The sequence below is a fragment of the Mustela erminea genome, chromosome 7 (assembly GCF_009829155.1).
Source record: "Mustela erminea isolate mMusErm1 chromosome 7, mMusErm1.Pri, whole genome shotgun sequence".
In the NCBI taxonomy this organism is placed as follows: Eukaryota; Metazoa; Chordata; class Mammalia; order Carnivora; family Mustelidae; genus Mustela; species Mustela erminea.
Genome location: NC_045620.1, coordinates 26,270,022 through 26,297,078, shown reverse-complemented (window position 1 = coordinate 26,297,078; position 27,057 = coordinate 26,270,022). Strand labels below are relative to the sequence as shown.

Genomic DNA, 27,057 nt, shown 5'->3' with positions numbered 1-27,057 from the left:
AGGGAATTTATTTGAGATTCTCTCTTTCTAAATGAATAAAGAAAATCTTTAAAAAAAATTAAAAATAGGGTGCCTGGGTGGCTCAGTGGGTTAAGCCACTGCCTTCGGCTCAGGTCATGATCTCAGGGTCCTGGGATCGAGTCCCGCATCAGGCTCTCTGCTCAGCAGGGAGCCTGCTTCCCTTTCTCTCTCTGCCTGCCTCTCTGCCTATTTGTGATCTCTCTCTGTCAAATAAATAAATAAAATCTTAAAAAATATAAAAATAAAGGGACGCCTGGGTGGCTCAGTTGGTTAAGCAGCTGCCTTCAGCTCAGGTCATGATCCCAGCGTCCTGGGATCGAGTCCCACATTGGGCTCCTTGCTCCGCAGGGAGCCTGCTTCTCCCTCTTACTCTGCCTTCCACTCTGTCTGCCTGTGCTCGCTCTCGCTCGCTCTCTCTCTGACAAATAAATAAATAAAATCTTTAAAAAAAGAAAAATAAAAAATAAAAAAATAAAAAGTAAATTAAAGGCAAGGGAACAATAAACACAAATCTCAGGAGGATGGGTGGGGGATGGCTGTGACTAGACAGGGGCACACAGGAGTTGAAGGTATTTATACATGTTTGATTTCTTAAACTGGGTGGTTAAGTTTACAGGTGATCATTTTTCCCATTTCTGAAACTTTATACATGCATTACATATTCTGTTGTATTTATAATAACTTTCTTAAAAACAGTGTGCTGGGATAGTGCAATACTCAGAGTCGGAACTGCAACCACTAACTCTGGCTACATGTGTGGTATCCAAAGGGTTAAGCCTGTTTCTCTGCCTGTGGGTGGGAGGGCAGGCAGCAGCTGGGGCACAAAGGGAGTCCCCAGCTCCAGCTGGCTCCAGGCTCCAGCTGGCTCCAGCCTGGATCTGCCTGGATCAAGCACCACGCCCAGGAACTGGCACCTGGGGGATGGTGGGGCTCTGGACAGGTGGCACCTGAGGCCCTTGGTGACCTGATACATGGGAGGGACTCGGCTCAGTCAGATAGATAGATGGCAGCTTCCTCCTTTTGGAGCTTCTCCATCTGGTAAGGAAGTGTGCTGGTGACAGCTGGAGCTGGTGAGAGGGGGAAGAGGGTCTGGGACTCCTGGTGGGGACGGAAAAGGAACTGGGTGGGCTAGGCTCAGATACCAAGGGAGGCTGCTGGGATTAGCACCTGCTGAGAATGAGATTAAGTTTCTTGGGAAGGGCTCATCTATCTAATGCCCCCTGAAAGCTGTCTCCCTGTGGCTTTTCTCTGCTGGACAGATGGTGTCTGAGCTGCCTCTTGGAGGGTGGGCTCCTTGAGGGGGTGGTGGAGGTGGGGTGGGACCTGCTCCCTGCTTGGTCATGGGATTCCCTGCCTTCTACAATAACAAGAGCTAACTCTTACAGAGGACTTAGTATATGCCAGGCAGTGTCCTAAACCCTTCAGAAAAATCAGCCCCATTTAGTTTTCACAGCACCTAAATGCCAGTGGCCCAGAAAGTAGGTTTACATTTGAGGAAACTGAGGTTTGGAGAAATCAAACACTTGCCGTAAGTCAAAGAGCAACCAAACTAGGACTTGAATGCAGGCAATCTGACTCCATAGTCCTTTCAGGAAACTACTACTGGTCATGACATCTTCCCATTCTCATTAAATGGAAGGAAGCGCCTTCCAGTTGCTCATGCCAAAAATTTGGGGACTCCTGTCTCACACCTCTTATCCAATCATCAGCAAACCCAGTTAGCCCGACCTTTAAATTATATCAAAGCTCTGACCACTGCTCCCCACTTCTGCCACACCTCCACCCTGGTACAAACTAGCACTGTCACCCGCCCAGCTTCTTCTTCTTCTTCTTTTTTTTAAACTTCAAGGTTCTTAAAGATTTTTATTTATTTGACAGACAGATCATAAGTAGGCAGAGAGGCAGGCTCCCTGCTGAGCAGAGAGCCCGATGTGAGGCTTGATCCTAGGACCTGGGATCATGACCTGAGCTGAAGACAGAGGCTTTAACCACTGAGCCACCCAGGTGCCCCGACCTGCCCAGCTCAGCTTCTTACTGGTCTCTTGCTCCTGCCTTTGCTCACCCACCCAATTTTTTTTTTTTTTACACGTCTCCTGCTTCTGCCCTCACTTGTACAGTGAAAACAGGGGCTTTGGTTAGTTCACACTGTATGCCCAACCTATAGTGCAGTGCCTAGTGCATGGCAGGCACTCACTAAATATTGGTTAATGAACAAATGAATGAATGACCAGTATTTCTCAGGAAATGACTCAGATACAGAGGGGAGGAAGGCCTTCCTGAGTGCCCTCGGCTTTCTCAGCCCTGATGACCTTCAAGAGTCCCAAGGCAGTGGTCAATGTCCTTCCGTATTGTGAAATGTCCTGGGTACACAGCATCATCACTGTGTCATCCACTTGTGCCTGCGCATATGCACACACGCAGGGACATGGGAGCCGGGCAGCTTCTGAGAAGGCATAAGCCTTGGGCACTTATTTCTAGGGAACTGTCCTCCATCTGTCTCTGCACTGTATCCACTTTTATTCTTGTGAATGATGAGTCATTGGAGGGTCTTGAACTGAAGAAAGACAGGATCTAACTTCTGTTTTACAAAGATCACTGGTTGCTATATGGGTAAGAGATTAGAGGCAGGCAAGGGTTGAAAGAAACAGAGAGAGCCGATCAAGATGTGAGAGAAGGAATAAGCAACAGCTAGGCCTTTCCACATCCCACTTTCAGGCTTTACCCAGGCTAGTTCCCCTGCCAAATTAAGAAACAACAATAGCACATGCTGGAGAGGGACTCTATTCAGTAGTTTCCATTATTATTATTTTTTAAAGATTTTATTTATTTATTTTGACAGATTACAAGCAGGCAGAAAGGCAGGCAGAGAGAGGGAAGCAGGCTCCCCGCCAAGCAAAGAGCCCAATGTGGGGCTCGATCCCAGGACCCTGAGATCATGACCTGAGCCAAAGGCAGAGGCTTAACCCACTGAGTCACCCAGGCACCCCAGTGGTTTCCGTTATTAATATAGCACCTTATTAACCCCCTCAGTAGCCCTGTGAAGTGGGTTCTAACAGGACCCACAATTTACAGAGAAAACTGAGGCTATGAGAAGTGAAGTCAGCTGTCAAAGATTACACAGCAGACTATTAGCATCTATCCACAGTGTATCCAGGCTCCAAAGTTCAGTTCCAAGACCACCTTTTCCAGGAAGCCCTACCTGACCTTATCCAATGGCCTGGCCTTCTTTTGAGAGCCTATCTATAGGACTACCATTTACTGAACACCCCCAGGCTGCTGGGTGCACTGCCAAATGCTCTAGTGTGTTATGTAATATTCTAATGACCCAGGGAGCCATTGCCCTGGTGAAATCCGTTTTACCTGTGAAAACAGTGAAGCTGAGAGAAGGAGAGTCACAGAGCAAATAAGCCATCTGTTGTCCTACTCACTTGGCACTGAGCCATCTTTTTATTACTTTCTTCTGATTTTTAAAAAACGTATTTAATTTATATTTTTCCTTTACGGTCACTGGGTCACAGGGCAGAGGTGGTATCCAATAGAGCACAGTGTGGTGGATGCTCTGCATGGAAATCTAAGTTTTTTTGTCCTCTTGACCAGACTCTAAATGCCGTAAGGCCAAAGTCCACAAATAATATTTTTGTTTACTTATCCTATAGTGCTGGGCCTGGGCCTCAGACTTAAGCAGAAGAGATCAGAAGGGTCAGGAGTTCTTGCTGAGGTCACAAGGCTAAATGAAGGTGGAAGAGAGGCACTGGGGCTCTCCTGTGAATCCCTCTATCTCTCAAGGACCCTCTGATCCTTTTGCTTGAGCAGCTTTCCAGACAGCTTTCCCCAAGAAGATGAGCCTTCCAGCTCTCTAGAAGTAGAGAGCACTGTTCCAGCCAAGCCCCTGCGGAGAGGTGGACCACCTGTACTCCATGTTCATTCTGGGGAGACTTGCAGAGCCAAAAGGAAGGGGCAATGACTTTCAGTTCCTGTTAATGTGTCTAGAAGCGGCAGCTGATTCAGCTAGATGATGTCACCTTCCCAAACCTCCTGACCAGCAGCTGAGATGGTAAAAGCAGGAAATTGGGGGATACTCAGCTGGTTAAGTCCAAACATGCCTCTGGCAAAGGCCAAAAGTAACCCCAGGCTTTGGGGGCATCCTTCTGAAGATAAGCTAAGAGAGTTCTCTCAGTTGGCAAGGATAGTTAGTATCTTTTAAGACCCTTATTCCAAGATGCTTCCCCAACTCTCCTTTTGCTAAGCAGCTTTCTGCACATCCTGAACTAACAATGCTTCATTTATTCCAAAGGTGGGGCAACGGAAAGAATTCTAGTTTTAGAGCCAGACCAATATGGATGTGAATCCAGATTCTCCTGTGTACAAGCTGCAGGATCCTGGGCACAGAACTTCACCACTCCAAACTAATTTCCTCACTGGAAAAAAAACTGGGGCCAACAGACCACTTACCATATAGGCTGGGTAGGAGAATAAAATGAGAAAATGCATAGCGTACCTGACATGGGCTACATGCGCCAGTAAGTGGAAGTTATCATCTTCATCTCCAACATTCCCAAGGGAAAACAAAGGCCCAGACTGGCTTGCCAGTGTCAGAGCTGAGTATCTGTATTGGTCCAAATCTTGGACAAACCAAGTTCAACCTTGCCTTGCTTTTCTGTTTACAAAATCTTTGCTTCAAATCTTCCCAAGCTGGCTCTTTCTCCTTAATCTACTCTCAGGTCAAATGTCACCTCTTAGGAGAGGCTTTCCTTGATCTCCCTATATAAAGTTGCTTCCCTAGATACTCCATTACTCAGTTTCATTTTCTTTACATTGTTTAAGCTTCTGTTTGAAATCATCTTATTTGTTTTTCAGGCTAGCTATCTCCCCCACTAATGTAAGACTTCTGTGACAGCAGTGTCCTTGACTGTCTTATTCATCACAGCACCCCCAGCACTTAGCACGAGGCCTTGGCATATAAATGGTGCCCAATAAACATTTGCTGAATCACCAAAATGAATGAATGCACATGGGATGGTCAAAGTCTGAACTGACAAATGCCCCACACTTACTCTTCTGCTGTCAGTTCAAGGTCCTGGCTCCCATTTCAGATGCTGGCACTGCTACCTGGGAATCAGTGGACCAACAGGCGGTCAGGATGGGTATCTATGTCGGGCAATGACTCATCTCCTGGAATACCACGGCTGCCGAAGAGGGCCTCGGAATCTTTCCTTGGCACCCAAGGCTCCCGCAGATCTGGCTCCAGCTGACCTTTCTGGCTTTATCACCCAAGAGGGGCCCTTCCACACATACTCCAAACTGGATCACTGCGGCTTCTGGGTCTCCTTTTGAGAGTCCATCCCAGCTGGCGCACCTTAGCTAACATGGACCCCTTGCTGGGTGCACCAGCCCTCCTTTTTCCTGACTATGCTAAGCCCCAGCTCTAATGGTCCCTCTGCTGTGATGTGTTTCTCTTACTTGGCATTTAGCATTTATTGGTGGGTTTCACAAGATCTCTTTTCATGTGCATTATGTTCGCTCTTTCTAATTCAGTTCAAAGTGTCTTGAGAGAAGAAATGGGTCTTCAATGGCAATATCTCAGTGAATAAATCTTCTGGGGAAGAGGCTCTCTGAAACAAAGTTGGCTGGGTCCATTGAGGGGTTAGGGCAAGAGCCAGGCTCCCTACTGGACTGGTTCTTTTAGTAAATGAGAAAGAAGAGATCATGCTGCCTTAGTCCAGGAGCTCAGCTGATGAGGTGGTGAGGGAGCCAACAAATCCTGGACTATTATATGCAGTCTGGGACAACCCCAAGGTCATGTGTGTGCTTGGATTTTATTTTATTATTATTTTAAGTAGGCTCCACCCCCAAAGTGGGGCTTGAACTCACAACCCCAAGATCAAGGGCTGCATCTCCACCAACTGAGCCAGCCAGGCATCCTGTGGTTAGATTTTTTAAAAAGGGACAAAAATCATTTTCAAGAATCTGGGCATAATTTAGTTATCAAACATAGCAATAGTAGAAAAACTCTGCTCAGTTCAAAATGACTCATGTATCCATTTTTGAGGACTTATTTTAGTTCTGGATCTAGTTTTCTTACCTACACTTTTCTTTCACCTGACACCCCTAGTTAAATCCTTCTAGTTACATGAATTTTCCTCAGTTGCCTCCAACTCTGTAGAACAGAATGAGGTTCCAATAAAAAAATAAGAGTTGGTTTAGTTTTCTTTTAAATGCTACAATGTGGCAGGGGGGTGTCTGGGTGGCTCAGTCATTAAATGTCTGCCTTCTGCTCAGGTCATGCCTGGGATAGAGCCCCGTGACAGGCTCCCTGTTCCTCAGGACGCCTGCTTCTCCCTCTCCTACTCCCCCTGCTTGTGTTCCCTCTCTTGCTGTCTCTCTGTCAAATAAATGAATAATAATAATAAATAGCAGTAAATGAATAAATAAATACTGCAATGGTATACAAAAAATGGTGTTCCAAAACAACTCATTATACCAATTAAAGATAAGTGACAAAAATAATGCATGTAAATCACTGAATACAGTGCTTGGCACGTAGTGACAATTCAAAAAGTGAACTGAAACAACACTCAATTCTTAATGGCTTCATTTCTCTGGGTCTCAGTTTTTTCATATGTAAAATGAAAACAATATATCAGGTTTATTCATATATTCAATCATGCATTCCAAAATCATGCGCTGAACAGTATTTACTACCTGCAAGGAATAATTTTAGGAACTACAGATAAAATGATGAACAAACCAAAGTCCCTATAATCATGAGGCTTGTATTCCAGTAGAAGAGACAGACAAAAATCAAGTAAACAACAAAAGGAATATGTCAGATAGAGGTCAGTGCTATGACAAAAAATACAACCAGGCAAATGACTAGAGAACGATTTAAAAGTAGCTCAGCTACGTTAGACCAAAGGTCAAACAGAACCTCTCAGAGGAGGTGACCTGAGAGCTCAAGGGAAAGAACCAGCAAGGCATACACCAGGGCAAGCATTCTAGGTAGTGGGAACACCAACTACAAAGGCCCTCGGGCAGGGACAAGTGTCACAGAAACCAGAAGAGCAGAAGCCCTGCCAGAGTACAGAGGAGGAGTGGTAGTGTGGATGGAGGATGGAGAGGCAGCCAGGACCAGGTCATGCAGGCCTTAAAGGACTTGGTAAGGACTCAGGGTTTTATTCCAAGTGGGTGGAGAGCTGTAAGCAAGAATGTGGTAAGATCTGAACCTGGTTTTTATTTTATTTTTAAATTTTTTTAAAGATCTTATTTATTTGAGAGAGAGAGAGACACAGAGATAGTGAGAGAGAGAACGAGCAGGGAGGAGAGGGAGAAGCCATCTCCTTGCAGGAGCCCGATGGAAGGTTCGATCCCAGGACCCTGGGATCATGACCTGAACTAAAGGCAGACGCTTAACTGACTTAGCCACCCAGGTACCCCATGAACCTGGTTTTTAAAAGACCACTTTGGCTGCAGTGCTGGGGCAGTAGTGATTTTTTTAAGGTCCCTTCCCAGCTCCAAACTTCTGATTCCTTCCCTGTCATTCCAGGCACCCACAAACGGGTTCCAAGAGCAAGAAAGATGCACCCTACTCACTCCAGAGGGCGCGAAGACAAATGGTTTCTGCCTAGGGCAGAAGCAGGCAATCTGTACCACCTTGTTCTGCAGGAGATGGAGGGAGTGGCCCAGTGAGGGAGGGGTGGGAATCCCAGTTTGGAAAACATCCCCAAGCCACCTGTATTGTTTCTGCCTCCTCTGTGGAAGTTTCTGCCAATGACACAGAGCTCTGGAATGCCCCCCCCCCAACCATACACACACCCAGTCTTCCGTTTACAGAGGCACAGTTGTACTTTGCATTCCTCCCAGGATTTAGCTCAAATCTACCCTACAGGAAATGGTCGATAAAGAGCTACTGATTGATTAATGAAGACAGGGAATATTCTCAGCCATTAAGCAAATATTAATGAGTTTTATGTTGGTCTTTGGGGAGGCAAGGTGATTAAGATGGGTTTCTGGCCTTCAGTGAGGTCAGAATTCAGTAGACAGACCAAAAACCACAGACAGCTACAATGTTGGATACAAGAGTAACAGCAGCAACATTTACTGGGTCCTCATGCAGCAGGGGAATGCGGGGGCTTTGGAGCCGGCAGGCCTGGATTCAAATCACAACTTCACCAATTAGTAGCTGTGCATCTTTCGGCAAATCCCTTAAACTTCCCTATGCCTCCCCTTTCTCCTCTGTAAAATGAGAACATTAAGAGTACCTACCTCACTAGTATTGTTTTGAGAATTCTAAGAATTAATATATATGAAACACCTGAAGTGTAATTGCATGAGAAATGTTAACTATTGTTAAAGTTACGCTAACATCTGTGCTGAGTATCACATGTATGAGGAAACCCTATGAGGCACATATTACTGTCTCCATTTTTCAGAGGCTCAAAGAAAGGAGGGGGGAGGGGAAGGTGCCCAAGATCAAACAGCTGGTACATGATGGAGCCCAGATTCAAACTCAGCTGTGACTCCATAGCCCATACTTCCAGTAACAAAATGATCTCATTTTCTTAAAAAGCTCCCACCATAGTGCTCAACCCACAGCAGGGGCCCCATAAAGGGAGCTATGGCTATTATTACATTGCCCTTGGAAATTTTCCAGTAGGAGTGCTGTGGAACCCAGAGTTAGGGCTTCTTTCAACCTGAAGGGGGTCTGCTGGGTGTTCAAAGATACTAACCTGGGTGTGAACTACATACAGGCTTTGCTCTGGAGTTCCATGGGTTTCCTCACTGAGGCTTGGGGTACTAATTTGGAATGCCAACTTCCACCACTGAATCAGACCAGAAACTGCCCCCAGGTGCCCAGACACCTGTGTGGACAGGCAGGAAGTTTCCTCTGAGTTGACTTCTTGTCTGGCCCTATACAACTCTCAGTTTCATCACTTAGCCACCAGCCCAGGGCCTCATGCCTGCACCTGCTGACTGACCTGGTCCCAGGAGACCCTGAGCCTTAGACTCGGGCTCCCTCCCTTGACCTTGCCCCAAAGGGCCATTTCTGATGACTCCCTGAAGATTTCTTTGATATGGTAACCCCCACGATTCCATGTGAATGTGGGTGCTATGAGCAAAGGGAAATTTTTCTAGCTGAGTAGCAGACGGAGAGTGGGTAGAACAAGGAAGGGGTGTTGTTCTTGTTCTGAATCAGAGGTGAGCGTGGGGTGAGGCCCGCTGTGCCTCACAGTTTTATGTTGAAGCAGTGCTCATCCTAGCTGGGTCAGGCTTCCCACTCAGCAGTCCAGCCTAGGTTGGCAAGGACATCTGAGATTAGGAGTTAATTAATACTCATTTCTACTTCCCATCTGAATCACACTCAGAATTCTGGCCTTGTCTGGTAATTTGACTACTGAAGGCAACCAATGGCTTAATGTCACTGAACACTCAAGCCACCAACTGCTAGGCTGAACAGTAGTTGATAACAGTGAATGAGATAGTTTTCAGCCTCAATAAGCTCAGAGTACCTTACTTTAGTCCTTCTCCCAACAGTTCTGTGAAAAGATGTTGAGACTTAAAAAACTAAACTGTCCAAATTCATGAAGCCAGATAAGTGAGAGAACTACCTATCACTTCCACTCAAAAAATGTAGGTTGAATGAATGAATGAATGAATGACACAGCTATGACTGTGACCTCCTCAGTCAAGGCACTGCAACAAAACCAAATATTTATAGTTCTCAAAGTGCTTTTTCATCTATCATCTCCCTGAGTCTCACAGCTAGCCCACGAGGGAGGCAAGGCGGGTGTTATCTTTCTACAACATATGAGGCAACAGGCAGAGCTTGGGCAAGAAGCTTATGGCCACACAGCAAACAAGGAGTGAAGCCATTCTGGAGAAACTCAAGAGTCCTCAGAATACCTCGTTTAATCATTCAAGCACGTGGCATGCACCTACTAAGTGTTGCTATGCTCATATGTACTTTATTTTTATTATTTTTTAAAGATTTTATTTTATTTTTTAAAATATTTTATTTGTGTGTGTGTGAGAGACAGACAGACAGACAGACAGAGCAGGGGGAGGTGTGGGGGGGGCGGGGAGAAGAAAGAATCTCGAGTAGATCCTGCGCTGAACTCACAGCCGGATGCGGGGCTCAATCTCACGACCATGAGATCATGACCAGAGCCGAAACCAAGAGTCGGACACTTAACTGACTGTGCCAGCCAGGCACCCCCTAGAGATTTTACCTTTAAGTCATCTCTACATCCAACACGGGGCTCGAACTTACAACCCTGAGACGAAGAGTCACATGCTCTACAAACTAAGCTAGGCAGGCGCCCCAAGTCATGTGTGTTTTAATGTTCAACTCCCTAAGTCTTCCACTTAGTTGACAATAATGACTGAGTGCTTTGTATGTTCCAGGTTCTGTGGCAGGTTCTAGGGACACAGCAGTAAATAAAGCAGAGGAGATCATCTCTGCCCTCTTGGAGGCACTTGGCAAAGATAGAAGAAAATATGCCCTATTGCCAAATGCCGGGTCAGCAACACTCACTGTGTACAAAGCATGACTTGGGGCACTTGTGGAGGAGGTGGAAGGCAAGGTTATGGGCCACAGGGCTCAGCTTCAGGAATCCTAAAATCTCCAAGCTCTTGGTTCAAAGCGTATCCACATACTCTCTCAGCCTACAAGTTTGCTCTTAGGGAGTAGCTCCAACAGCAATCACAGCAACTTGGTCACCTGTGAAGACACTGATAACAACAGCAGTAATAGTAGCCACCATACTGAGTAACTACTATATGCCAGGCTCCATGCTAAGTGTTACATGTATCCTACCAGTTACTTTCATGCTCCCAAGAATCTTTCAAGAAAAACACTAAAGGCAGCCTTTTCTGCCTATGGGCCCTGTCCCAGGCTTTAATAAAACCACCTTTACACACACACACACACACACACACACACACAAACACACACTATTACCTCTTTTTTATAGAAGAGGAAACTAAGGCTAGGGGAGACTAAGTAATTTGTCCAAGGAAAGCTACAGAGCAAGTAGGATTCAGTAATTGGTTTGGTAAATTTTGTATCTAACTCTTAATTGATGGAATTTATCCTAGGGAGGCCATGGAGAGGCAGACACCAGGAATAACAGGAATAGCTATTGCCTAGAAGGGCTGGAGCCTCCAGAGCCCCCAAGAGATTCTTCCTCCACCGCCTTCCATCAAGTCTGAAGATCATACAGATGAGAAGGTAAAGAGGAAATGGGTAGGTATCCTCAAGCTATTTCTAAGGCAATAGGAGTTTTCTCTCTCCCCCCACTAAACCTCCAGGGAAGAAGTCTGTGACCTCTATTTGTCACCCATCAACCCCCCAGAGACAGAGAGAGGTCGGCATGGATGGGGGCAGGGCACTCTTTTCTGCCTGGGACTGGGTAGGTGAGGGGCACATCAGAGAACAAGGGAGAAGCCTGACTGGACAAGAAGCTTATACATGTGATATGGTGCATGTCCTTCACATGGAACCCACTTGGGGGAATGCCAGGACACCTTTTGGACCCAGGAAGCCTCAGAGAGAAGAGACCAGTACAGCCCTAAACTGCAAGCTAAGCTAACAATTTCTAAGCACTGTAACTAGGTCATCAGGTTCCTAGAGAAGCCAGCTGTGGCTGGGGGATGGGGAGGGAAATTTTGTAGTCTACCAAGATCCCTACTTCCCTTCAGGCCCCGCCCTCTCTGAAATCTGCACCTGCTTCCAAACTGACCCCTTCCCCCAGCTGGGCCCAGCTGTCAACGGCTCCCAAAGCCCTGCCCCTGCCTTCCCTGGGCCAGAACCACAGGGGTTGCTTGGACGGGAGTTATCTTATTACCACCTGAGCCCTTCAGAAAGGGAGCTGTAGGACAGGAAAGGAGTGGCCTCTCCTGGTGGTATTTCTTGCTCCATGAGGGCAGCAAGAAAGTTGGGCCCCTTTGGGCCTACCTAGGGTACCTTCCTGGCATTGTTGCCACAGGTGGCAGGAGACAGGTGATGTTTACCCTGCTGAGACAAGACTTGCCAAAAGGCTTCAATCAAGCCTTTGAATCTGCACCTGGCCCAGAGCCCCAAAATAACAACCAGGGCAGTCTACCTGATCCACAGGTCGCAGGTGCCTCTGGCTTTTATCTCTGTGCAGTTCTGCCTGCTGTGCCCCAGCTGGAAAGGGATTCTCTTTCCCAGAAGTTACGGGAGACCTGGAGGCATCCCTCCAGAGTTGGGCCTCTCCTCACTGGCCCCATCTGTACTGTCAACTATCCCCATCCCTCTGCCCTGAAGCCTCTACCATTAGTCACTGCTCCTTTTTTCCTGACCAGCATTACTGACAACTCAGACCCTTTTCAGCCAGTCTGCCTTCTCACTGCCTCCCAAATGCATCATACACTTTCTACCCACCAGATCTGCCTGGGTGGTTCTTACCTCCCGAGGCTGCCCTTGTCACACTCTTTCCACCTACCGAAAACCTTCCAATGGTCCACATTTTCCTAATACTGATACCTAACACTGACTGAGTATACTACATCAGGCATGGATGGGCTACAGGGTCACTCTCTCACTCATTCAATATTTGCTCCTATGTGTCTCCTATGTGCCAAGCACTCTGCTAGATGCTAGGGATGAAGGAAAAAATGAGACAAAACCCCTAAACTCTGGGAGCTTAGATTTTACTAGAGGAGACAGACAGTAAATCTTTTAAAATCTTTTAAAAAAGATTTTATTTATTTGACAGACAGAGATCACAATTAGGCGGGGGGGGGGGGGTGTGGAGGTGGGGAAGCAGGCTCCCCATGGAGCAGAGAGCCTGATGCAGGGCTGGATCCCAGGACCCTGAGATCATGACCTGAGCTGAAGGCAGAGACCCAATCCACTGACCCAGTCAGGCGCCCTGAGAGGTGATATTTAAATTGAGACCTAAATGGTAAGATGATGGTCCTGATCAAATTTAGAGAACAGTGATCCAGGCTAAAGAAACACAGCATGCCTATGAGAAAGAGATTGCTATCATCTTTGTTAAGGGATGACTATTATCTTCCTTTTACAGATGGGGAAACTGAGGACTCAGTGTGAACTATTCAAAGCTACACTGCTGAGAAAGCTATTATTCAAGCCTTGGGTGATCTTTCCCTTTCCTGACACTTTCCACTATTGGCACAGAAAAGTGTCTGGGCTGGTGATGCAGTTGGCAAGGGAGAAGGTGCATACTGACGATGCAGCCTGAGACAGAGGCCTTGAGACAGAGTCATCAACTGGAGAGCTGATGGTGGAAGTGGGCTGGTTTGGCAGAGGTCCAGGGCACCTGTGGGATGCAGCCATTGCGTCTGTCTTCTTCTACTTCTGGAAACTATACCACAGACATGGCACAGTTTGCCTGGAGTGTTTCAGGTCTATTCCTCCTGCTATAAATGAGTTTGCTTCCTTAGGGACAGAGACATTTTTGTCACCTAACCTGCATCTAATAATAACCCTTCCCCTGTTCACTGAGCAGATGCTGGCTGAGCCCTTACCCAACCTCAGGCCGTGTGCCAGGAACTCGGGGTAAAATAAGCCAGTCCGGACCTGCGAAGAAGCAATGACACAGTGGCTTGAGGTTAGGCTTTGGCACCAAATACATCTGAGTGCAAGACCCAGACCTGCCTCTTGTAAGATATGTTAGTGTAGGCATGTTAGAGAGCCTCTGGAAGCTCTGGATTCTCTGTCTTGACACAGCTGTGAGGATCAAACAAGATGATTATGTCAAGGGCATAAACACAGTACTTGGCACAGAGCAAACACTCAACACACAGTATCTGTTATCATTACTAGAAAATACTTCTGCATTTCACTTTCTTGCTTACTCTGATGGGCTGATATTCTTCTCTCATTTAAGGGTGAGAATTTGAAGCTGATATGCCTAGTACTACACCACAAGCAAGCAAACAAGCTAAACTTCAAATCTGAGTCCAGACTTTTACACATGGGTGTATGGAAGGCGATCAATACACACCAACCATAATGAACCTTGCCTGGTGTGTCTTGCAACAGAGGGGGTGGATGGGTGACACACACAGGCTGACTCAGATGGCAGGAGGATACCAATAAGGCCCAAGGTATGTGGAAACAGTCCACTGAGGGACAGGACCCAGATCCACTCACCACAATATCCACAGGATCCCCAGCACTTGGCACATACAAAGCCTGCACCAGTATTTGCTGATTTAACAAATGAAACACAACTCTGAGAACAGCTCCAAGCGATGAACAGCCTTAGGGAAGACAGGCATGGTCAATAACACTGTGCTCAAAGTCAGAACATGGATCCTAAGTCTGACTCTGCCATTTACTGTGGGACAAGCTCGCTTTACCTTAGTTTCCTCCCTAAAATGGGACTGAATGTACCGACCTCACCTACTCAAAATGATGAATACAAAGGAGCCTCGTAAATTATTAAAAGGCATCCACACTCACATAATAGCTATTATCATCATGCTACAGACTACTAAGGCAGTAAAGTGTTGAAGGTGTCATCTTGAATCTGAATCCCAGATTGCCTTGGTATTAATTAGCTTACAAGGCCCTGAGCACATGTCATTTTTCTCTGAGCCTCAGTTTTCTCAACCGTAGAATGACGATAACCTTGTAGGTTTTAAAGGAGGGTAGAGATAAAGAACACAGGCTTTGGAGTAAGGCAGTCTTGGTTTCAAATCCTGCTAACTAAGCCCTCCAAATCTCATGTCCTATAATGATCAAACTGTTGGGAGTGTAACACAGAGATCATGTTGGTAAAAGTCCTGTCATGTAAGTGGCCCTGGATAAACGCTCACCATCACCTAGCTGGTACAGTGAAGGGGAAAGGGCGGAGCGCAGTATTTCAAAGTGGGAGCCTGTAAGTGGCTATGCCGCTTACTAAACGTGCTACCTTGCATAAGTTGTTTAACCTCTCTCTACCTCAGTTTCCTCATTTGCAAAATGGGATAACTTCAAAGTGCTGCTAGGTGAATGGAATAAATAATGTAAAGCACTTTGAACAATGCCTGGCATAGAGTAAGCTCTTGATAAATGTTAGGTACTATTAATAGTAATGTTAACAATAATATTAATCACCAAGTGGAATAAGAGGGAGGGACTGTTTAATCCTGGGATGTGGGCATCCCACGGAGTAATTCCAGGGAAGCGCTTGGACAGCTGTTTGTAGGCAAGCTTTCAGCCTCTGAGAAAAAGGCTCTTCCACAGAAAAGACAGGAGACTGGGGGGTTCCTGAGCTAAAATCCCAGTCCTGCTGACCAGGAGGCCAGCCTCTGGGGAGGCAAGTCAGGCTCCTTGGAAGGGACACTGTGTTCCTGGCTCCGCCTGACCGGGGGGAACAAAGGCACGTGTGTGTGGCCAGGGAGGAGGGAGGGGAATGTTTCCCTTTCAAGAGCGGAACAAAGGATCTGAGGCATAGTTGAATGCGTTCCAATCCCCTCCCAAGCTAGCTCCCATTCCTCAGATGATTGTCCAACAAGGTTTTCAACCTTTCTAGCTTCCTCCAGAAAGGTGAAGGGGGGAGGGGCAGCCCCACTTCACTCTATCCTCTGTCATCAGTCTCTAAGAGGCAGGATTTACATGTGCCAAACCTCCAAAATCTCCCTAAGGAGTCTCCATCCTGTGCGGGGTGGGGGGGGTAGGGGGTGGGGGGTGGGGTGGGGACCTCTGAGGGAACTCAAGGTTAATGGATGATACAAGGCACTGCAAGTGACAAGCTTAATGTTCCTCTAGGGGGAGTCCCAGACTGAAACTGCTACTGAGTGATGGAGCCATGAAGAGAGATCAGAAGTTCTGACCAGCCCCCCAGCACGGGATGGGGGAAAAGCCTGACAGAACTAAGTGGAAATGTATTTTCAAATCTTAAAGGGATGATCAAGGGCTGGAGAGAGAAGCTAGGTGAAGGGTCAACAGGGAGGGAGGAAAGAAAGTAACTGACAAGAGGAAAGGGAGGGACATGTCCAAAAAAAGCAGTTTGTGGGGAGGGGGGAGCCTTTAGGGACATGACTTTCCAGTTTCTACACTCTCGCCAGCAGGAATCGGCTGCAGGGCTGGGACAGGAAGCAGTCCATGGAAGTCATTGCAATGGCATTTCCTGAAGAGCGAGAGAAAAACCTCTAGTTCCGAGGGGAGCTCTGGAGTCTGCCCAAAAAGCCCTGTAGCTTAGAGCCAGTTTGTAAGGCTCCAGCTTGGACTGGGAGTCTCATCAGGGATGGAACCAAGTACCAGAAGGTCCCAACGGCAGTTTCTTTCTGCAAAAACACTATTTGCAAAAATCAATATGTAATAAACGGGAAGCCAGAAGGAGCCCTAGGATGCGGCTGCTGTTTACTGCTAATATGTACAGTCACTGTTCTGAAAGCCTTAAGACATGGATTAACTCACTGAGTCTTCGAACAAGGCACTATTATGATGGTCATTTACAAGTTAAAAGACTTGCCCAAGGTCACACAGCAAAAAAGTGATCAAGTGCAGATCCGAAAATCCAAGTCCTGCATCTTCCCCCTGATGTGTGACCTTGGCAAGCCATTTCACCTTTCCCAGCCTGCCTTCCCTCCTGCTCACCTCCCTGGATGGCTGTAGGCATCAAAAAGGCATGATGGATATGAAAGCGCTTTCTGAGCTGTAAAGTACTACATAAATGTGGTTTATTATTATTGAAGGGTCCCTCAGAAACCACCCTACGTTTACACTGGGATTATTTAATTTTTGTAGTTAAAGTATAGCTGTTGATAGAAAAGAGACATTCTTAAATGTAACTAATGTGAAACTGGGCCTTAATGGAGGAACTGGCCTGGGGGTGAAGTGAGTCGGCTAAGGCAAGACAGCGAGTATGAGCAGACTGACAGCAGAACAGGAATCCCAAGACCAGTGCTTGTACCACTATGACATAGGAACACCAAGAGCTCCTGTCATGACGAACACTGCTAGGACCTGTCTGCCTTGAGGATGTGTTGGAGGGGCACGCAGTCCAAAAAAGAGAATGGATGTTGAATGGGTTTCTGATACGAGTTCTGTGATGAAGATGGTAAGAATTATGATACCAACATACGCCAGGCTCTACACATCACAGGCATGCCTCATTAGGTCTTTGCCATGACCTGATGAAGCAAGTATTATTTGCCCCAAGGTCACACAGCTTGATGTGGGTGAGCTAGGACCTAGGCCTGACAAGCTGCAGTTACTCAGACCGAACTACTGCTAGAATGGAGGACCATTCAGGATGCCAAATTCAAAGATAATTATCCCTAAAGAACATTTAGCTTATTTAGACTTGATTTCATGACCTCTAGGTGTTTAAAAAATGTGGCTTCCATCAATACACCTTGTGTAAGCCTGGCTGTATTCTCTAGTCACTTCTCACTACTTCCACCTCAGCCTCCTGGTTAAACCACTCTTCTTTCTCACCTGGCAGGTGCACCAGCCTTGTCACTGGTTCCTCCTGGCTGCAGCCCTTTCAGAATTCAGATCACTTCACCCCTGCTGCAAACTCTCTCCAGGCCTCTCTCTCATTCATCCACAGCCAAGTCATCAGCATGGTCTATAACACCCGGCGCGATCTGGCCTTTGGCCACCTCTCCCCTCTCAGTCCCAACCACTTTTCCTCTTGCACATTCTTCAGGCCTTGGCTCAAACACTATCTTTCAGTGATACCCATCTCTGAAAACTGCAGTTCCACCTCCCTTGCAAGGCATGACCCTAACCCATTTTATTTTCTTCAGAGTGCTTACTATCACCTGATGTTTTATATATGTGATACAAGCTTATTGTCTATTTCTCCCCACTGGACTGTGAGCTTCACAAGGACGGAATCTTAATTTTATTTAAGGCAATAGTACCCCTAATACCTAGGACAGCCTGGACATAGGAACTCAAAAAATATCGTCTGACTCAATGACTGAATGATCAGGTCAGTGAAAATTCCCATTACTGTTATTCTGGTTTGATAACTGTCTGTTTCTTCAGAAATTTGGTGGGCATCTCTTTCATTAGGTACCTGCTATGCCCAAGACCTCTGCTCTGTGCTGAGGAAGCAAGTGTGGACAAATGCGGACTCCACCTTCAGGAAATTCCTAAAATCTGGTAGAGATTTAATAGTGTGAAAAATGTCTTCTTTACACTAAGTTCATGCTACCAACGTTACTTTCACTTATCCAAGTTCTGTTGGGTACTCTACCAATAAAAAAGGCACAGCCCCTCTTCCTCCAGATATTTGGTGATCATAATCTCTTGAGTCTTCTCTTCCCCAGGCTGAACAAAAAGACCCAGTGGATTGTCTGACTCAGGTCTGCCAACTGGGAATGGGGAAGAAAGACTGTCGGCTGGAGGGACAGAACAGAAGCTGCTCCAGGAGCAGAGTGACTCCTTCAACAAGAAAGGAGACGTCCCTAGGGAGGACTCTCTGGAATTAGGTTGGGCGTGGGGGTAGGGACAGGGCCCTGCTAATTAAGACAGTAGGAAACTATACTTCTGTCAAAGAGCAGCTCACTGAGAATTACTCCTAAATCCATCCATGCCGAACCCAGACAAGACCACGGTTGCTGAACGAAAGCCCCATGATGGAAGGCTGAGGACGTTGGAAAATGCTGAAGCCCACTGGCCTCAAGACAGATACTTGCTGGGGAAAGGACAGCTGACAACCACTGCTTCCTGCAGCCCAAACAAATCTGGTGACTGCCCACACAAAAGTCAAGAAAACCCTCTGGGTTCTGTTGGGACCCCCTGAAAAAACACCTGGGTAATTTTCTACCAGAAGCTGAAGGGCTCTATGGGGCCACTGGGGAAATTAGTCCCAGGACGTTTGGAAAAACCTGTGATGGTGACAGAGTTCCAAGAGCAACCTCAAATGTACAAGCAGAAGAACTGAGTGTTTTGAGGTGGAGTCCCTCACACATTTCTACCTCACTTTGGGACCTGAATGAGATTACTAAAAATTTCCACGTTTGGGGTTTCTAATGGGGTTTCCCCAAGATAACCGCAGAATTGCCAACAGCTGCTGAGATCTACAAAGGTCACTGAGGTGCTTCAGCTGACAGATACCCGTGACAAAGAAGCCAGAATAGGCAAGAAGAAACCTACAGGATCTAGAAGACCACAGAATCAGGCAGCCTGGGAAAGGCCAAATTATGTTTTCTCCCTCCACACAACAGTTCATTGCTCTCGACAATGGTTTTCCATCAAGCTAAGGGGTTTCCCAGGGGCTGCGATCCCAAAATGCCTTGCCACCTGGGTCCTCACCCTAAAATTGTCCACATTCCCATTGGAAAGCCCCCAAAACACTCTGTCCCTACAGAGAAGATCGTATCACACATTTCATTCTAGATGAGTATCTCAGGAGTTGGCTTTGTTTCTTGAGAGACTATGGGGCCAAAGTTCAGTTTTCTGAGGCAGATGGTCCACTCATTAAAACAAGTGCTTCCACCCTACAATTAAGGCCCAGGAAGGGCTTTTGTTCTAGATTCTTTACTAGAGTCAAGCTCTGGCAGGTGGCTGTCATTATTCTATTTTACAGGTAGGAGAGATGGATGGACGAGACACAAACAGGTTCAGCATCTTGCTAGGTGACTCCCGGCAGGCAGTGGTGTGGCCACATGTGGAATTCCAGTCCTTGGAGCTCACCCACAATCAAGAAGATATAACCAAAGCAGGCCACCTTTCCCCCCCCCAACACACATGATTCTTATCTACTGGCCGGGCCTGAGAGGGTTTAACAACGAAAGAACTGACAAGAAGGTCACTCTGACTGGGCAAAAACCCTGATGCCTTTACCAACGCCAGAATCTGAGGCTACTACACACATACCTTGGGGAACCTGCTACTACCAACAAAGGAACTGTTCTACCTGTGGCTTCCTGAACCATGTCAGGATCACAGACCAGAGCGAGCTCCTCCATGGGCATATCTGTGTGGCCCAACAGCATTTCTGCCTTTCTGTGCCAGGATATCTGGGTCACTTTACCACTCTTATGACAACCTTATGTGGATGGAAAAGACTTTAGGCTTCAGACTCAGGCCGACCTTGGTGTAAATTCCCACTCAAGTCACTTAACTGGCTGAGGGCTACCTGGAGCCAGTCACCCGGAGCTTCACATATAAACTGGGAAGAAACGCACCTACCTTGAAAAGTTACTGTGTGGGATATATGAAACAGCACATCATTTCCATGAGGGAAGGTATCATGTGAGGCTTACTGCCAGCGCCTAGCACAGGGCCTGCTTCAGAGTAGATGCTCAGAAAATTTTGGTTGCGTGAGTAAAAGACCAAAACAATGCCTCATACATGGGATGTACTCCGTAAACGCTTATTTCCTTCCCCTTTTCTGCAGGGATGCTAAACTTAAAGCATTATCGCAGGGTAGTAATGGCCCGCAAGTCCTACACTCGTGGATCTGCCACAGCCTCCAAGAGGGTTTTGAGATGCCACTCCAGGAGCCAGTCAGTGCAGCTCAAACAGGATGGTATTTGACAGGGACGTGTGTGGGTAGCTTCTATCCAAAGGATCTCTAATATTCTTTACCTCCTGGCCTCAAGGAGCAGGTGTGCCCCAAAATGGTGCTGATATAACTGGCTTCTGTACACATCCCCTCTGTTCACCAAGAGGAAGTAACATATGGTATATTGTCTAACGGGCTCTGAAAATTCTTGAGCAAAGATACAGAAGATGGAATTTCAATCCAGGGGTGATCTAATGAACTTGCCCAGTGTTGCTGTGTCTAAATTCTTTCTGTATATAATACTGGGCGACTGGCAATTCTCTGATCCAGGCAGCCCTCTGCAGGGGCTGCTGGACAGAACAGGCACCTTTCCCAGACTGCCTTTTATTAATACCTGGCAATAACCCACCTGGTATTAGCACCCCTACCCAAGGACAATAGTCAGGCAAGGTGGGCACAAGGCCCACATCTCTACTAGGAGATGCCTCAGAGGCTGGGTCTGAAATGCTGGAATCCTGTCCCTCCTGTAATCAGCTGAACAAATATTTGCCCCCAAAGAGAATCAAAGCAGGAGGGAATAGGCGAGGTCATCACACAAACCAACAGGAACTATTTAATCATTTATCCCCCCAGGGAGTTCATTTACAGAACGGCTTTCAAGTCCGGTCAGCCTTAGCTCAAGAGCTCTCCACCTTTACCTCCCCCAACCCCACCCCAGTCATCTGACCTCCACTGACTTGACCCCTTTGTATTTTACAAGAACTGGCAGCAGGAAGAGTTAATGGAGTTGCAAAGAAATGGGAAAAAAGACAGGGGGAAGGGCAAACTAGGCGGTGTCTGGCTCCGAGGTAAACTGAAGTGCCACGCCCTAGGCCCACCTATGGATAATTTGCATTCTTGACATTCCTGAGTCCGTGGTGCAAGGACCCTTCCATCTCGGCTCCTTCAACAGATGACTTATTTTGCCCAGTCTGCTCAATTTTCTGGGTGTGCTGAGGGGACCGAATACGTCTCATAAGCCCTGCATCTCCTCTAGGCAGGGAGATCAGCAAGGCAATTAGGACTGAGTTCATTGTAGAAGAGCAAAAACTGTCTACAATGACCACTGGTAAAGAACTCTCATCACTATCTGCTCCTAAGTTGGTGATGGGCGAGAGAATTCTCCCTCCCTGGGAAAGGAATGGGGGCGCGGCGCGACTCCTGCGTCTGGAACCAATAACAACTACTACAGAAACTTGCTGTTTCTGTAGTCAGCTGCTCGCATTAGCTCCCAGATTTACAATGTTCTGCAAGGCAAAGAGGGCTTGCCACCTTTTTTGGGGGGGGGGGGGGGGACTGAGGCTCAGGGTAAACCGGCCTGTCCAAGGTCACACAGCTGGTTGGATGACAGGGCTGGCACTCACACCTCTATCGCTTGTTTCTGAAGTCTGTTGCTGAATCTCCATATTCCAAAGAGCCCCACAGACCAGGTTCTTGCTTTGCCAGCCAACAGTGCTCCCTGAAGAGGCCCTAGGGCCCTGGCTGGAAAGCAACAGGCAGAACAGCTGGAGCTCCCCAACCGACCCCAGGCAGTGAGGTGCAAAGTCCCCAGGCTTAATGCGTGACACAGCAAGAGCTCCACAAACAGGCCAACTGTGCAGAAAGTTGCACCTTTAGAGCAAACGAACAGAGGGGTGCAGCACAAACACAACCGGCCCACTGGCACAGCTTACACTGCCCTAAAATCTGACAACCCTCAGCCATCAAAGCCAGAGGGAACTTCTGCCTGGCCATACCCTGTTCTGAGACGAGAGGAACATGTATGCAAACTCTGAAATAAAGGGAACTTGATTTGTGGGAGGGAAGCCCACGACAAGACTGACATCCCCGGGGGAGTAAGAATGGAGGGGCTCAGAGGCGTTACACTCATCAGCCCTTTCTGTGGTGAGCCATTTTGTCAGGGTGAGGGGGAGCCCTGGAATAACTTCCCACTTGCAAAGATTTGGGCCCAAATGAACACACAGGCTGTGTTTTCCTCTAGTGAGAAACTGGAACACAAGTATGAAAGAGTGGGGTCATGAGGGTGACCAGTATGAAAGATGCCTGGTCCTTCAAGAACTAGGTCATCTGTGTTTGAGAACAGTTAACCTCTTGTGGTGCAATGAGGCTGGTCACATCTCCTTAACAAACAGTCTCCAATAACCACCCAGCACAACAGAAAGAGATATGGGGGAGAGGCTGTTTGACATCTCCCGGATGGGAGGCCAAGAGAAGGTACACACAAGGGGCGTGGTCCTTACCCAGCCGCCGTTCTCCTGGATCCAAGGCTCTAGGTGGTCGTTCAGGTAAGTGGCCATCCAAGTTGCGATCCGACTCACCAATGCCTGCATCTCCTTGTCTACGCTCTCCACACACAGAGCCCCACCGAAGGAGAAAAAGGCCACAATGCGACCCCAGTTCACCCCATCCCGGAAGAGTTCGTTCACCACCTGCTCAAAGCTCTGATACGCTGTCCCTGGGGTGATGTGAAGCTGAGATGTCAGGTCGCTGAATGCCCGCCGGTACCTCAGTTCAAACTCATCCCCAGCCTCCCTCAGCGCTTGCTTTACCGCTGCCATGGGGATCACCTCCCGGGCATCCAAGCTGCTGCTGTGGCCAGTGGCTCCATTCACCGCAGGGCTGTCCGCCAAGTGCCAGGATGGGTTGCCATTGATGGCACTGGGGGTCTCCATCTCTGATTCAGTCCCTTCTGGGGCCTCAGTTCTGTTCTCTTCTGCATCACTAAACTGACTCCAGCTGTATCCTTTCTGGGAAAGCTTGTAGGAGAGAAAGTCAACCACCAGCTCCCGGTTGCTCTGAGACATCTTTATAATAGGGATGGGCTCCACCAGTCCATTGTCCAAAACACCTGCTCACTCACTGAGTCTGGTCTCTGCTTAGTGCTTCTCTTCTGAGATCCGAAGCCAAGATAGGGTTCTGATGGGAGAGAAAGAGCTTAAGGGAAAAAAAAAATTAATATGCATGCCCTTTACCCTACAATATCCTATTCCCCTTTCAGATACCAGAACTGGTTTCTTTGTAGCTCTTAGGAAGGTCTGGGTCTAGCTTCCAAAAGACTTCAATGAAGTCAAATTGAAAGCACCCGTGGGCTGTTTCTGAATCACTATACCGGCTTTTTTTTTTTTTTTTCACCCCAACCACCCCCTTTTCTCCGAAATGCTTTCCTCAGAAAGTCACCCCCACGGGTAATCTGCCCCTCCACCCCACCTCCGCACCACCTACATTCAAATCCGTCTCAGGCAGCCGCAGGCAGGTGCAACCCCCGGAAGATCTTTTGTAACATAGGTCGGGAGAAGAGGTGGCAGCCGGGATGCCGGCAAGTCAGCCGGCCTCACGGCGGCTGGCAAAAAAAAAAAGGAGCTCCGGCTGGAAGGATCATGCGACCCGGCAGGCTGGGAGCCCAGAAGGCGACACAGGAATTACGAAGCTCAGGAACCGGCCCCCTCGCTTGCTTCCTCCTCCATCGCCTGGATCGAGGGCGGCCACTCGGCAGCGGCCTCCTGCCACCCGGGAGCCCAGCCCCCTCGCTCTTGCACGCCCCTTGGCTCTCCGCCTCCTGCTGGGAGCCAGAAGAACTCTCCCGGAGGTGGCTGGTTGTGGGGTTTAGGTTTTTTGTTGTTGTTGTTTCTATTTAAGTACCAGCTCAGGGTAAGGCTTCCGAAACCCTGAAGGGACTTCTCAATGGGGCTCAAGGTTTCGAGAAGGGACAGAGGGAGGGGGAAACTGCCTCGGATCTGCGGTCTGACTTCGGAAAGGCCATCCCGGGGCCTTTCCGGGAGGCTGACGGCCGGGGACCCCCCAGAAACACCGCTGATTTTCTTTGACTTCCCCAACGGCCCTGGACGTGGCGGCGGTGGGGGGGGATTGCCGGGTCCTCCATTCCCCGCACGGACACAATGGCCGCCGGCGCCCTGCACAAAGACGGGGTGAGGGTGAGGCGCCGGGCCTCTCCTCGGGTCAGGGAGAGGGACTGAGGCCTGTTCGAGCCTCCCCCCCCCCCGCCACCCACAACAGCTGAGACCACGTTTTCCTGAGGACAGGCCCAAGGCGGCTTCCTGGCGCCCCCGGGAAGGCTTGGGGGCCGGGGGCTGCACCTCTCCGGAGCCCGGAGCGGGTGGGCTGCGGCCTGGCGGCTTCTCCCGCGCGCTAGGCCGGGTACCCGCCGGGCCACCGCCCCGTTGCCAGGCAACCGCTCTCCCTCAGGGGCGCCCCCTAGTCCTTTCAGGGAGGAGGGGTCTCGCCCCCGGCGGCCCGCCCCGGCGTGGCCAATCAGCGAGCCCAGTCGGCATAGAAGCGGGACGGCGAGGGCTCCCATTGGGCGTAGCGCCTGCCACGCACAGGGGAGGCGGCGCTCTCACCTGCGAGCCCCGCGAGCCGTGGGGGGCCACATCCCCCCTTCATCGGCCAGGTCGTTTCCAGACGCGAGGGCTCTTCGTGGCCAAGTTCCGCGCCACGGACCCGGGCCGGCCTACCTGGCTGACGGCTCGCGCTGTCTCTTCCGAACGAGCCGGCCTCAGTTTCCCCTGAAGAGACCGGGGGAACTTGCAAGCTCAGTCACTTCCGGTGCCGCGGCAGCGCGCGCGAGCCCGAGACGCAAAGGGAGTGCGCGCCTTGAGGACTGGCGTCAAGACCTAGGATAGAGCGCCCCCTTGCGGCAGATCTGGGGACTCTGGAGACGCAAAAAAAAAAGCAACGTTTATATTCATTTTTCCATGAGTTCGTTCATTTAATCAGTCAACTTCATCCATCTGTGAGTTTATATATCTAAAAAGCGTCGCGTTGTAGCTAAGAATCTTGTGTCTTGGATGCCTACTCTGTCAGTTGGGCCAGTTCCTCAACGCCTTGGTGCCTCAATTTCCTTAACCAATCTCCCTCATTCAGTTATTGCGAGGACTGAAAGAGTTGTTATTTATGAAATTTGTAGCACAGTGTGTGGTCCATACTTTATGTTGCATAAATCTATCCCACAAATATTTATTATTTGGGTTGCTAAAGATAGAAACAAGACAAGACATGGCCCCTGCTTTTACGGAGACAAACCCTTGAGCTGGAGAAAGACAGTAAACAACTAAGAAGATACACAAGGTAATTTCAAATAATGGCTAGTGCTATGAAAGGAGTGAGTCAGGGTATTGTCATAAAGAGAGTGAAGGGAGGTACTTCTTTAGACTGGGTGATCAGGGATGTAAACCTGCCCTGCCTGCCTAGCGGGGGGGGGGGGGGGGGGGGGGGGGGGGGGGGGGGGGGGGGGGCATTTATTCAACAAATTGTATATGTAGGATGGCCAGGGATGGCCTCTTTGAAGAGATGACACAGAATCCAAGACAGGAAATAAAAGAAAATGCTGACCCATGGTAAGAACCTAGAGAACAGCAACTTAGGAAGAAGGAACAGTTTATGCAGAATATCCCGAGGCGGGAAGATCTTGGCATTTTCCAGAAACTGAAGGAGAAGCAAGTTGACTGGAAGGTAGTGAGGGAGAGGAAATGTGACATGGGAGGAGGTTAGAAAGTCAACCATGGAAGTGAGTTAGACTTGATCCTAAACACTGAGGGGTGTTTTATGTTCATTTAATTGATTAAAAATAGGTATACAAGAACACCGAAAATTACAAATATGTAAAGAGCACAGAATGAAAAAGTTAAATCTTCCTCCCACCCCTGCTTTCCCTACAGCATTCATCACTTTCTTCTGAGGTCTTCAGAGATGGCTGGTGTATTCACAGGCTAATTACGTGGACAGATTTTTTTATACAAATGATAGCTTGCTGAAAACACTTCTACATCTTGCTTATTTGACTGAGCTCCACATTTTCGGTCTGCCTCAGTTTTTAAAATTAACACACAGCTTATAAAGACATGCCATATAATTTCCTTGCCTAATATTTTATTTGCGAACACTTAGGTGGTTTCCATTTCTTTCTTATTACACGTAATGCTATAACTTGTCCATTTGTTATTTTGCATACATGGGAGTTTATCTGTTAGGTAAATTCCTGGAAGTAGAATACCAGTAAATGAGTATATGAACTTGATTTTGTTTTGTTTTAATGGATATTGGCAAAGTACTCTCCCTAGCAATAGTACCACTTTGCCTTCCCATCAGAAAAGTATGAGAGTGCTTCTTTCCTTACATCCTGAACTGCATGTGTTATCAAACCTTATTTTCCTTGCCAATCAGATGGATAAAAACCAAGAGGCACTTTTATTTTTCATTTCTTTTTATTAAGAGAGAAGTCGAGCAATTTTTTGTATTTATGAGCCTTTTAGTGGGAGTGGGGCTCTCGTTCTTTATCAGGCTCCCCGCCAAGCAGGAGCTGGACACGGGGCTGGATCCCAGGATGCAGGGCTTGATCTCAGGAGGCTGTGATCATGACCTGAGCCGAAAGGCAGACACATTTAATGACTGAGCCACCCAGGTGCTCCTGGGGAGGGAGGCCGGTTCTAGTTCTGGTGAATTCTCTGTTCACTTCATTTGCCCTTTTTTCAGTTCTTCTTTCCATTGAGCTTTTGCTTGTTGATTTATAGGAATTTTTATCCTTTTTTTCTAAACCTAA

General features: G+C 48.0%; 2 protein-coding genes across 9 annotated transcripts in view; one reads left to right on the top strand and one right to left on the bottom strand.

Annotated features, from left to right (window-relative positions):
- BCL2L1 (BCL2 like 1) overlaps positions 1 to 25,065 on the bottom strand; it is a 50,673-nt gene extending 25,608 nt beyond the window's left edge. The window contains exons 1-3 of one of the 7 annotated variants that reach the window (XM_032351057.1): positions 24,974 to 25,065; positions 22,742 to 23,435; positions 12,823 to 13,585 (exon numbers count right to left, since the gene is read on the bottom strand). In XM_032351057.1, coding sequence (XP_032206948.1) covers positions 13,358 to 13,585; positions 22,742 to 23,305 — 792 coding nt within the window. In that variant the 5' untranslated portion in view covers positions 23,306 to 23,435; positions 24,974 to 25,065 and the 3' untranslated portion in view covers positions 12,823 to 13,357. The other 6 variants (XM_032351061.1, XM_032351059.1, XM_032351062.1 and 3 more) reach the window with 6 other exon arrangements.
- Positions 25,066 to 25,169: 104 nt separating this feature from the next.
- The window catches only part of TPX2 (TPX2 microtubule nucleation factor), a 70,783-nt gene continuing 68,895 nt past the window's right edge, over positions 25,170 to 27,057 (top strand). Inside the window, exon 1 of one of the 2 annotated variants that reach the window (XM_032351054.1) lies at positions 25,170 to 25,251. The gene's annotated coding sequence lies outside the window, so the exon portion shown is untranslated. Of the gene's footprint in view, positions 25,252 to 25,566; positions 25,587 to 27,057 lie in introns of those variants that run through there. The other variant, XM_032351053.1, reaches the window with a different exon arrangement.